The sequence below is a fragment of the Apium graveolens genome, chromosome 2, assembly GCF_009905375.1.
Source record: "Apium graveolens cultivar Ventura chromosome 2, ASM990537v1, whole genome shotgun sequence".
Taxonomy (NCBI): Eukaryota; Viridiplantae; Streptophyta; class Magnoliopsida; order Apiales; family Apiaceae; genus Apium; species Apium graveolens.
The window spans coordinates 71,376,173-71,389,358 of record NC_133648.1 but is presented as its reverse complement, the minus strand read 5'-3'; the positions used below and the strand labels follow the sequence as shown (position 1 = coordinate 71,389,358).

The 13,186-nt window shown below is 32.5% G+C and overlaps 1 protein-coding gene and 1 non-coding gene across 2 annotated transcripts; one reads left to right on the top strand and one right to left on the bottom strand.

The window, feature by feature from the left end:
- Nucleotides 1-441: 441 nt before the first annotated feature.
- LOC141707521 (uncharacterized) lies at nucleotides 442-2,451 on the top strand. Its single transcript, XM_074510724.1, has 4 exons — nucleotides 442-577; nucleotides 696-760; nucleotides 1,041-1,146; nucleotides 2,138-2,451. The coding sequence occupies exons 2-4, from the start codon at nucleotides 754-756 to the stop codon at nucleotides 2,235-2,237; spliced, it is 213 nt and encodes a 70-aa protein (XP_074366825.1). The 5' UTR covers nucleotides 442-577; nucleotides 696-753; the 3' UTR covers nucleotides 2,238-2,451.
- A 2,334-nt stretch (nucleotides 2,452-4,785) lies between these two features.
- TRNAR-CCU (transfer RNA arginine (anticodon CCU)) lies at nucleotides 4,786-4,858 on the bottom strand. Its single transcript has one exon. It is a non-coding gene; the product is annotated as a tRNA-Arg (tRNA).
- Between the last annotated feature and the right edge of the window lie 8,328 nt (nucleotides 4,859-13,186).

The window sequence follows — 13,186 nt, the reverse complement described above, 5'->3', positions numbered from 1 at the left end:
CTTGTGTTTTTGTTTTGGACGAAACTCACATAAACAAAAGAACCTTGATCTAATGATTCCATCGAGTTCGAGCTGGATCCGCGATCATATTTCCTATTGTTGAAAGTATTAATTTAATATTAGTAAAAAGCAATAGAAAAATAAATCCAATTTTAAGCCATTTTTTTTACCATTGGCTGCCCTAAGCTGTCCGAAATCCGAACCACAGATTCACACCAAGATTAGCACGCTTTTCAATCTTCTTTAATGTATAACTTCATAATATTTTTTAATTTTTTTTTTAATAAAAATTTCATATTTAAACTTTTATTAAAATAAAATTTTAAAAAAATATTATAAAATTATACTATATAAAAGTCTCGAAATACATAGCACGTATAAAAATCAATGGGAACGGAGGGAGTATCTCCTAACAGCCATTAAACATATATCCAAAAAATAAAAAAATTCTGCGGCTTCTCGATTCTTCTGCACATTAATATATACCTTCCTGAATACAATATACGCACCAATCTCTTTTATCGTCATCTCTGTATTTGTTCGCCCCCCTTCTGCATCACTCTCTCTGATTCAACAGGTACTCTCTCCCTCTCTCTCTTTATATATGCCCTGTTCTGCTCTTCGCTTACAATAGCTATTTTTGTTTATTTATTTTTGCTTACAATTTTTTTTTTATATATGTAATTTGTTTACAGGCTCTTAAAGCTGTTGTAGATTGAAAATTAATTCTTGGGCTCTGTTCAAGAATCAAGAATGTCTCATATCCTTTCTGATATGTTTCTTTTCTCTGATTTAAGATCAACCTTTTCTTTCTTTGCAGAAAATAGTTGTTTATTTATTTTAAAAACAAAAACAATTAAAGATTTGATATTCATGGTGAAAGATTGATTATTTATGATAAATTTATGAGCAAGATTAAAAAAATTTCATATAATTACGGATAATTTTATTCTTTTATCTTGTTGTCATGAATTGAATGTCTGTGTAGATATAATTATGTATATGTACATGATTGTTTTTGGACCTTAATTTAATCTAACGGGGAAGTCAAAGGGATAGAGATCGTGAAAGAGCTCAAGCTAGAGCTGGAAACAAGGGTAAGCAAGGCAAGGATGATGGATTGACCCCTGAACAAAGGAGAGAGAGGTACCCATGTGTTCACTTTTTTATTTAGATATAGGATCATGTTCATGTGTGTGAGAGAGATGGAGAGGGGGACGGAGAATGCAAAATGACTATAGGCATTGCTATAATTTGGTATCAAAAGAGTGTTCTTTGACGCTAATATACAACTTTTCAACTTAATGCTAGATATATTTTGAATTCAAAATTTTCAATTTTACCTAAATTTTGTCATTTTGCTCTAAATTCATTTAAAACACACTAACGTGCATCTCATTTCTAGTTGTTTGATGATGTGGCTAGATGCATAGATGCATTCTTGGTTTTTTGTCGTTTTAAGTTTTTTAAAGCACACGTTACTAACATACATCTCATTTGTAGTTATTAGATGACGTGGTTAGATGCATAGATGCATTCTTGGTTTCAGTTTTGGAACTAAGGATGCATATTTGCATTAAGGTATTGAATCATTTTGGAGTTGAAATTTTTAATATTTGGTTTCTAATTTGATCATTTTGGAGTTGAAATTTTTAATATTTGGTTTCTAATTTGGAGTTAAAATTTTTGACATTTGGTTTCAAATTAGGAAGTCCAATGCAATGCTATAACTAATGTCATTTTTATAAATTGAAATTAAATGCTAAAAGTTTCAATTTCAAAGAAGTGATATACTTGGATGCAAATATGCATAAATTACTTGGTTGTAACTTTGAAATTAAAGATGCATTTATGCCACATCATCCAAGTAATTATAAAGAGCATGCGTGGTGCTAAACTTTAAATAAAATTTAGGAGTGAGTTACAACAATTAGTTAAATTTGAAATTATTTAGATGCAAATTCAACTAGCATTGGAGTTTAAGTTTTATTTTAGCAATAAAAATCATTTTTTGATGTCAAATTATTGCATCTTGCATTGGACTTGCTCTTGCTCTTAATCTTAATTTGTTGGTTGTTTTTGTTAGTAAGATAGTAAATAGTAATAAATGCGGTGTTTTGATGTGGTTATGTCGCAGGGATGCAAAGGCGTTACAAGAAAAGCTAGCAAAAAAAGCAGCACAAGGGGGAGGAAACAACAAAGGAGGGGGTGAATTTGGCAAAAACAAGAAGAAATAATTAATTTTAGATGGAATGGAGAAATGTTGGATTTATAGATCAGATATGGGTTATGATAATGGAGGATCATAATATCATACATCGTGCTAGTTACATGTGATTGGGGTGTACAAGAAAGTGGATGTATTTGTGAACTTTGTACTCTAAACTCTTATCCGATACCTATAAATTATGCACTTTCCCATGTTTACTAAAACAACCTTCTTGTTTTGTATCTCTTCAATGTTAGTGTAATGAAATTGGATGTTGTCCCGACTTGAATAGGGGATGTGTAAACAACCATGTTGGCATACAAACAACATATTAGTGTCAAACATGTTTTCTTGGCGGGTATGTTGATGTTATGTTCTGAATTTAATCCATCATGAGTTGGATATGTGTAATAGGAGTAACTCGAGTTCCATTCAGCAACATTGGAACTAAATTGGAACTATTCAGCTTAGAGACGTTCAAAAAGTCTGAAACTCGATCCGATTTGGAAAAAATCCAAAAAATCCGATTCGGGAAAAAGCCCCACCCGGTTCGGCTAGCTTACTGAACTTAAATGAGTTTCATTTTTATTTTATTTTTCGAAAAATCGGCCTGACCTGAAATCCAAAAAATCCGGATACAAGTCTGGGTCTAAAAAAGTCCGGATAAAAGTCTGGTTTAACCCGAATAAAAATCTGGGCATTTTGAAAAGCCCGATTAAAAATCGAATTATATATATATAATTGAAAATATACAATACTTTTTATAATTTTTAAGAAATTATATTATAATATTGGAAGTAATTAAGATATATATGATTGTTTTCCGATTTATTTCGTTAAAGTTTTCTGTTTTTTTATTTAAATTAAAATGTATTAAAGATAATTACTAAATTAGTTGTATTTGTAACGAGATTTTATTATTATAAATTGGAAATGATATCCTATTTAAATTTATAATTTTAGATTATATAGTCTATACTAATGCATGAATTAGGCAGGCTAGTAAATCAATAATGCCTATATAGAACTAACAACTACCAAGTCTGTGTATTGATACTAATAACTAGCTGACTATACAAATTTTGAATTTAAAGTTTGAGTTTTAAAATATAAAAATAATATTTAATATATAAATAAAAAACCCGAATAAAGTCCGATTTAATCCGATTCGGCTCGACCCACGGGTCTAAAACGGGCCTCATATTTTTTAGAAAACGCGGTCTGGCCTGGCCCGGCCCAATTTTTTAAAAAATCTGGTCCAATCCGTTTTCAAAAAAATAATTTTTTTTAAAGTTCGGATAAAAACCGATCCAATAATTTGTTTGTGCATCTTTAATTCAGCTGACAACGTTCCGGATATTTAACCCGTGTATCTTGAATTGGACCTGTGTAAATGTCTTCTTGTATTGTTCGGTTTGGTTTTGATTAGCTAGAGAATGGGCACTCCAATAGTCCAATATGACCACCAAAAATATTTATATATGGAGAAATCTACTTGGAAAATGTTTTTGTGAAACACCGATGTTACTTTTGTTAAATCTTGTTTTAAATATTTCATCAAGAAAAAAGTCTAGTTTTAATTATCTTCCTTAATAATCTTGATTTTATGTGTATTATTTTTCAAATGTTCTTCTTGATTAAGAATAAAAAATAATAATTGTTTTAATTAAATATAATTTTTAAAAAATATGATGTAGAAGTACTCTCATTTTACATCTTGCTAAGATGTCGAAGCTAGGGGTGTACACTGATCGGGTTGGGCGGATTAGGAGAATTTAGCAACCCAACCCAATTAGTTCGGGTTTTCAAAATTTCAACCCAACCCAAACCGTTTAAATTTGTAATCCAAACCAATTTGTATACTTCGGTTTGGTTCGGTTTGGATGGGTTTGATCGGTTAATAAAATATACAAAATTAATATAAAAAATTATAATAAAACATAAGGTTTCAAAATTTAAAACACTTGAAAATAGTGCAAAACAATATTACAATCATTCATATTGAATAGTCTTAAACATCTAATTTTCGACATCAAAATTACTAATAATATTGCTTACGCTTTAAATATTGGAATGAATCATAAATGCAAAAAATATAACACTAATCAAACATCTATTGTTGTTACGAAATGAACTATGAACACGGAGGTTATTAGTTACATTTAGAGTTAGAGATATATGGATCTATGTAAATGGCCTAAACATAATTTTGGATTAACTTATTAGCATGTACATATATATTTTAATCGGGTTGAGTTGGATTGGTTTAAAATTATCGAAAACCATATCCAACCCAATTAAATCGGGTTGACATTTTTTCAACCCAACTATATATCGGGTTGAAAAAAATCGGTTTGGTTCGACCGAAATAGGGTCGGTTCGATTTGGATTGGTCGGGTTAGCCAAAACGATTTGGATTGGTCGGGTTAGCCAAAACGTGTACACCCCTAGTCGAAGCTAGGAAGGGAGCAGCGCATATTATCGATCTGGACAGATTAAGAGAAGGGTCGATCTGGACAGATTAAGAGAAGGGCTGGGAGAGTTCCGCAACAAGTACCTTAAAAAAACAAACAAACCGCGCCAGGTAGGGGTCGAACCTACGACCTTCTGCTTAGGAAACAGACGCTCTATCCACTGAGCTACAGGCGCGTAATGTCCTTAAACTCACCGAAAAATCAAATTATAAATTTTAGAAATTTCTGAAAGATTCATTTCCAACCGTATGTTCCACCTACCAATTGGTGGTTGAATGATAGCTAAACTGGGATACTTACTTTTTTTCTTTAATCCAACTTGTATTATCTCCTATCAGGAAGATTTCTATATTACTTAAAAAAATTAAAGACTTAATCAAAGAAGTCGAGTATATCTTGTACTTGGGAAAGATCGATAAATTGTATTGAATCTGTCATAAGTGCAAATTTAATCCTATTTAAATCATTATTTAATATTTTTTGTAGTTTTCAAGGAAATCATTACTAATATTTTATTCCATTCATGAGTGATAACTAAAACTTTCAACTCGAATAAAATTATTTTATATTTTGAATGATATAATTTGAGATGACAGCTTATTTATAAATTTAATCATATATCACCATTAAAATGCAAAATTTTCAACTTAATCATCATCTAACACTTACCAATTCAAAAGTACTACTTGGCTAATTATCTCAGTTAATTAAAAACAAGTTGTGATTGGATCTCGCTAAAGCTAAACAATAAGTAGTAAATAAAGTACAATTTAATTAGCCGAACTTAACCAACGTGGCACCGGTGAGCTGTCGAAAATAGATTATTGTGTGCGGTCGTGGTTTTATACTGTCCATAAAGTCCACTTGTCTGCCTTGTCCATATTGGACTTCAACTTTGAGAACGTGCAGCATATACACGTTTACTATTTTTAAGTTATACTAGTATCGAGTATATCAACTTGATCTCCCATCATATATTAAGAAAAGAAATGTGGGGTGTGTACACCATGTACAGCTTGGCTGCTTAAATAGAAAAAGGTTTAAAGGAAAAGTACGTAAATTCCTTTAATCATATAGAAGTTCAATCTGTTTCTTTTTAGTTTTTCCTTAATTTCATTTTTTCCCAAAATATTTATATATATTCAGTAATTAGTATTTTAAATAAGAGAAAATTGGATCTGAAATCGTCCGAGATTAGGCCTTTTTTCTAATATAAAATTTTAATAATAAACTTGTAAATATAACCTGTATTCACAAAAAATTTCCTACTACATACTTATTTTTTTAACTAGTGTCACTCCGCTCAGTCCTTCTAAGACATAGCAATCTCAGCAACTTCATAAAAAGGTGAATACAAAATAAATATTGTTGTATCATTTTATCTGAATGTGGTTTAGAAAAGAGATTTTGATTAACCAACATAGCAAAAGTTGGCTCAGTTAGTTAAAAAATCAGTGCAAACTAGAAGAATAGCGGCTGCGGAATGATAAAAAAAATTGAACAAACAAAATATTATTTATTCATTTTCTGTTCAAAATCAAAATTATTTTCAGGTATTTCTTAAAATGTAACAGCAATTTCACAATATGAAAAAAATTGTTTTCCTCATAAGATTATTGAGATTAGTAAGTTGCTTCATGTTGGATGCATGAATCCTAAGATAACGGATTTTTTCATTTAGAAGATTTATTATTAGAGCATACAAAAATAAATGTCAAAAATTGACTTTTTGGAAAAAGCCAAAAAAAAATATGTGTACTTGAAAGGCTTAAAAGTTTAAAGTATTTGAGGCGAGGAGCTGTTTAGATTTCGTATATAAAATGTGAACCACTTGATTGTTTTAGTAGTTTTCATCTTACCAAACCCACTCTCCTCACGTCTTACCTACCCCATTCTTCCTCCAAATTCAACTAACATTTGTATGATGGACAAGTGTGTGATGTATATAGGGACGTCATTAATAAGTTTATGTGTTGTAGGATTTCTTGTCCATGTTTTTGGGTTTTTTTATAGTTTATATCTAATGATTTTTAAATATATTCATTGATCTCATATTTTAATTTAATTTGTTATTATGTTTTCTGAATTAAAATAATTTTACATATTTCTTTGAAAGATAAATTTAAGATTAATAATTTTAAATATACAGTTAAAACATTTTACAATATATGTAAAAAATTATAGTATACAAATAAATTGAAAATTTTAACAATTTATTTATGATAATGACTATCCTGCTTTTGATTGTCTTTGTATTTTCATTCCAAATAATTTTTTGTTTTTATAATTTATCTAGAACAATACTAATAAGTTGTAAATAAATGTCAAATTTGTGATCAGTTAGTATGTATCAAAAAAGTCAATATCTACCTTTGCCTAAAACCTGTATCAACTAGCTTAGTCTTGTACTTATATATTGTGCCATCAGAGTTTAGCTTTTTCTTGAAAATCCATTTACTTCTAATAGTAGAACATCTAGGAGGGACTAGGGAGGTCAACTAACTCCCATGTCCCGTTAGAAACAATTGAGTCAATTTCACTATTCACAACGCATTTTCAATATCTTGACTCCGAATAATCCATAACTTGATGAAAAGTTAAAGGCTCATCCTCGACATTGTAAATGATCAAAATCGCTTTCATAGTCCTTAACTGCCTTTGCACGCTTACTCCGTTTAGGTTCCTCTACTTCATTAGGGGAGTAGAGCTACTACCAGGATCCGCCCCCACATTTTTCATCTTTTCCACATGATTAGGAATAGAACTCAATATGTGAGTGGGATCATCCTCAGAGTTACCCAAAGGTATCCAGTCTTTATAGGGAACACTTGCTCAAAGAAAGTTGCTTCACGAAACTCAACTATCGTATTCGCCATGATACCATCTATGTCATATTTTAATACTAAAAATCTCATAGCAGTTGTGGTTTCAAGATAGCCCAAAAACATACAACCAACAATTTTTGGATCTAGTTTCTTCCTCTTGTGTTCAGGGATAAGCACCTTAGCTAGACACCCCCACACACGAAGATAACTCAAACTTGTCTTACGCTTTATCCATAATTCATAAGGTGTCTTGTCCATATGTTTCATAAGGACTCTATTCAGAATATGGCAAGCTGTATTCAGAGCCCCTCCCCACATATATTTAGGCAACCCAGAATTAATCAGCATACTGTTAATCATGTTTTTAAAAGTTCTATTTTTTTCCGCTCTGCCACCCCATTAGACTCATGTGTGTATGGTGGAGTAACCTCATGAACTATACCATTACTTGTGCAAAATTCATTAAACAAGGTACTCGTATGATCACCACCTCTATCAGACCTCAAACGTTTAAGTACTTTGCCAGTTTGTGCTTCAGCTTCATTTTTAAACATAATGAATTTATCTAGTGCTTCATCCTTATGTTTAAGAAAATAAATATAGCAATATCTACTATAATCATCGATAAAGGTAATGAAATATCTAAAGTGATCCTTAGTCAACACACCATCGAATTCACATATGTTTGAATGAACTAAGACTCTGTTTGGGAGTGCTGTTGAAAACTGTTGTGCTGTAAAAAAAATGCTGGTGGAAAAAGTGATGTCAGGAATATTAGATGTCTATTTGGTAATTTTTTTAAATTTATGCATATTTTGAGATATAAGATATAAAAATAATATTTTTGAGAAGGATTGATCGTGCAACTGATAGTTACTTCCTGCAAAAACTGAAAACAACTTTTTCCAAAAGCATGGGGGGACATGCTTTTGCTAACAGAGACCATTTAAACCAAAAGCACTTTTCTAGACAACAAATTTTAGAATTTACCAAATACTTTTCTGACAGCTTTTCAACAAAAAAACTGTTGTAGCTGTCTGCAATAACAATACAAAACGGAGCCTAAATCTAACAAGTCTGAATCCCTAACAACGCTATGAAAAGGTCTTCTTGTTTCTTAGCAGTTACACACACACTTGACACTTAGATTTATTCTTAATGGAATGTTTTGGAATCAACTTTAAATTCATTATATTCTTTAGAGCTCCAAAATTTAAATGACTAAATCGTAAGTACCACAAATCAGATGATTCAACACAATTAATAGAAGGTGCAACACTATCATTAATAAAATCACCCATAACGAGTTCAACATTTATAAAAAATAAATCATCAGACAAGTAACTCTTGCCAAAAAAATGTATCAATGTGAGTAATCACTACTTTATTACATTTCAAAGAAAGTTCAAAGTCATTCTTAACTAAACAACTTCCACTTATTATATTTCTACGAATAGATGGAACATGATGTACTCTAGTGAGAGATAGAATCCGCCCAAAAGCAAACTTCAGGTCCACGTTTTCTATTCCAAGCACTTGTGCAGCATTAGCATTCCCCATCGTCACTGTCATCTATGAATCTGCTGATAAGATACAAAAAACTAATATCAGCTCAAATATGCACATTAGCTCCAGTATCAATCAACCAATCATGTGATATATAAATATAAAGTAGTACAAGGTTGTAAGTAATATACCTGTCATCAGTTCCAAAGACAACAAACTCACCAACAACCATGTGACATATAAATATAAGATAGTGATCTAAACTGTTGGACAAATGGTGTATTGACATGATATGTTCTATGGGGAATGATTAGTGTGTATATGATACATACTTCTGAACTGAATATGATGCAGTAGGTGTAGAGACTGGTTCAGATATGATCTGTAGTTCTGAAATTGGATTTATGTACTATACTGATTTTCCGTTGACGCATAGAACTGATTATCCGTTGATGGATTTATACGTTGATAGATTTATCCGTTGATGGAATTATCTGTTGATATATTTATCCGTTGAAGGATTTATCCGTTGATAGATTTATCCGTTGATGGAATTATCCGTTGATGAATTTATCCGTTGATGGATTTGTGCATTATCCGTTGAAACTGCATTTGATGCAGTAATGGAAGAGGCTGGTTAAGATATGATCTTTAGTCCCGAAATTGAGATTTATGTACTAGACTAGTCTTCCTTCGACCCCAGTCGGGGTCTGCAGCCCCCGAACCCCGCCCGGGGGCTGCCGCCCTCGAATCCCCGCCCAGGGCTGCCGCCCCTGTACCCCAGCTATATTTTATTTTTCTCAAGTTCTTTATATGTTTACTTGAGCATAGTGCTGGTTATGGCCTTAAGACCTTTAGATTAAAGTTTATGGTTTTGATTTTATAAATACGACTTGCATGTCATTTTCATTATTGTTGCAACTATCTTACCTCGAATGTAACTCGAGTTTTCTTATGTAAGTACATTAGTAGAGTTTGTTTTATGTAATGTACTTCAAGAAGGGATGATCCAAGAGGAGAAACAACTATCGAGACGAGAAGAATGAAGACTTGTAATTGTAATTGTATTTATATTATTCACCACAGATTGACCTTTATCCTTTCATTAGCCTTAAAGGATCACATATGATAAAGGCCATAACCAGGCACATTTACATACCGCACTTTACATATTGATGTATGAATTTATGTATAGAATAGTTAATGATGCATGCTTTAATTAGATTAATCATGAATGAATGTATGTATTATATACGTCACCCATCACATGCCTGCTAAACAAGATAAAATCTGTAGCGACTCAAGATTTTAAAATTTACAAACGATTATGAGATTCTCGTGTTTATGAAACACAGAATAAAATACGAATCTTCTTTGTTTCTGACATGGGGCGATTTTGTCAATAACGGGTTCATTGAACTTGTTAGGCTGTGGGTTTTAAGCGAGACCGGTGTGACTCCCCCACTATCTGGAAATAAAACCCTTGACGAGTATTGATTTGAAGTATTTTATTCAAGGAAAAATTGGGAATCTCTTTATGATGGGATCATGATTGTTATAATATTAACAAAACCCTAATGTTTATATTAAGTTGTTAAGATGCCTTCCAATATGTCCAACGCATTAACCCCTAGATCGATAAGGAGTGGGTTCGCCAGAACGAAGTACTCCCATCTATCGTGAGACGGCGTATTGAAGTATATGATACTTTTTAGACCTTTGGTTTTGACTTAACTAAGTTACCACAATAGGATTGTGAACTTAGAGGCATAGAGTTTGGTGAGATTTATTGGATAAATTTGAATAAATGTTATTCCACTCTACTATCCAAGAGTTATATAGTTGATATAATTGACAAATATTGTCTACCTTATTAAATCATGTTTTAGGAGTAAAAGCCAAAGCTGAACTAAAATGTTATGAAATTTTGATCTTGGCTCACTAGAAAGTATATAAAAGATATTCTTTCCGAATTAATAGTTAGGGCTATTAATTTGATAAAAATAGTGGGATATATATATTTTGAATATATATAAATAATCACTTGAACATAATTTAAAAATCATCTGTAGACTAATTTATCTTATGCACTTAAACATTGTAGATATCAAAATGGCAAACAATTCAAAGAACTTCGCTGTGCGATCAATCTTTGAGAAAGACAAGCTGAAAGGGCGCAAGCTCTATGTAATTGATATCCCTCGCCCTGCACCTCTCCCTGAGGGAGCATCCCGTGCTCAATATAATTTTTATCAGAAACATATCGATGATGACACGGATGTTCAATGTCTCATGTTAGCGACCATGATTGCTGAACTTCAGAAACAACATGAGAATATGGATTCTTATGATATGATTGAGCACCTTAAACGTATGTTTGAAGGACATGCTCGTCAGGAAATGTTTGATACTTTCAAATCGTTGCATGCATGTAAGCAGGGAGAACGTGATCCGGTTGGACCGCATGTTCTAAGAATGATAGGGTATATGGAGTACCTTGCCAAGTTGGGTGCCCCAATTGCTATGGAGCACCAAATTGATCTTATTTTGTAATCCTTAAACAACAACTATTCTCAATTTGTGATGAATTACAAAATGAATGAGATAGATAAGAACCTCACCGAATTGTTGGCTATGTTGAAAACTGCTGAGACCAACGTTCAGAAGGCGTCCCCTACTCCCATGTTGATGGTGAATGAGGGAAAGGCCAAAGGAAAGGGTAAATGGAAAGGAAAGAGGAAGATTGGATCTAAATATGATGTCAATCGGAAACATGTTCTGATCAAGGCTTTGAAGCCTAAAGGTGGTGTTCCAGATGTTGGTGATTGTCACTATTGCAAGAAACCAGGTCATTGGAAGAGGAACTGTCATACTTATTTGGAGGATCTGAAGAAGAAGAAGGTTGCTATTGCTGCTTCTGATTCAGATATTTATGTTATAGAAGTCAACTTGTCTACTTCTACATCTTGGATATTAGATACTGGATGTAGTTCTCATATTTGTATAAATGTGCAGGAACTGCAGGGAAGTAGGACATTGACGAAGGGAGAAGTCGACCTACGAGTTGGCAATGGAGCAAAGGTTGCTGCTTTAGCTGTAGGGACTTATCATTTATCGTTGCCCGCTGGGCTTGTTTTAGAACTAGATAACTATTTTTACGTTCCTGCGATTTGCAGAAACATTATTTCGGTTTCTTGTTTGGACAAGAAAGGTTTTTCGTTTTTGATTCAGAACAATAGTTGTTCCTTTTCATTCAATAATATTACCTATGGGGTTGCACGTTTGTTTAATGATTTATATGTTCTTGATTTAGATATTCATGTTTATAACATAAATAATGATAATAAATGTATTAAGATGAAAGACTCAAATCAAACATACCTTTGGCATTGTCGTTTAGGTCACATAAATGAGAAACACATTTCCAAATTATATCAAGATGGTTACTTGGATAAGTTTGATTTTGAATCATACGAAGAATGCAAATCTTGTCTCATTGGCAAAATGGCTAAAGCTCCTTTTACCCGACAAGGTGAAAGAGCCATTGAATGATTAGGACTTATACATAGTGATGTATGTGGTCCAATGCATACAATGGCAAGAGGTGGCTTTTACTACTTCAATATATTTACTGACGATTTCAGTAGATATGAATATGTGTATCTTTTGAAGAACAAATCCGATTCTTTTGAAAAGTTCAAAGAATACAAGGCTGAAGTGGAAAAGCAAACAGGGGAAAGTATAAAAGTTCTACGATCAGATCGTGGAGGAGAATACTTAAGCCTCGAGTTTAAAGGTTTCTTGAAGGAGTGTGGTATCGTATCCCAACTTAATCCTCCTGGAAAGCCTCAATGGAATGGAGTTTCTAAGAGGAGAAATTGTACCTTGTTGGACATGGTGTGATCAATGATGAGTTTAGCAGATCTTCCAATAAGTTTCTGGGGTTATACACTAGAAACGGCTGCATATACACTAAACCGAGTTGCAACTAAATCGGTTCAAAAGACTCCATATGAGATATGGACTGAGAAATGTCACATCATGTCTTTTATGAAAGTATGAGGATGCGAAGCGTTTGTGAAACACTTGGTGTCTGACAAGCTGGGACCAAAATCGGATAAATGTTATTTTGTGGGATATCCTGAAGAAACTAAAGGGTATAGTTTCTATAA

Excerpts from the sequence above, each read along its gene's own strand:
- LOC141707521 (XM_074510724.1), top strand. Across the intron at positions 1,147-2,137 it reads CCTGAACAAAGGAGAGAGAG|GGATGCAAAGGCGTTACAAG; the intron begins GTACCCATGTGT and ends GTTATGTCGCAG.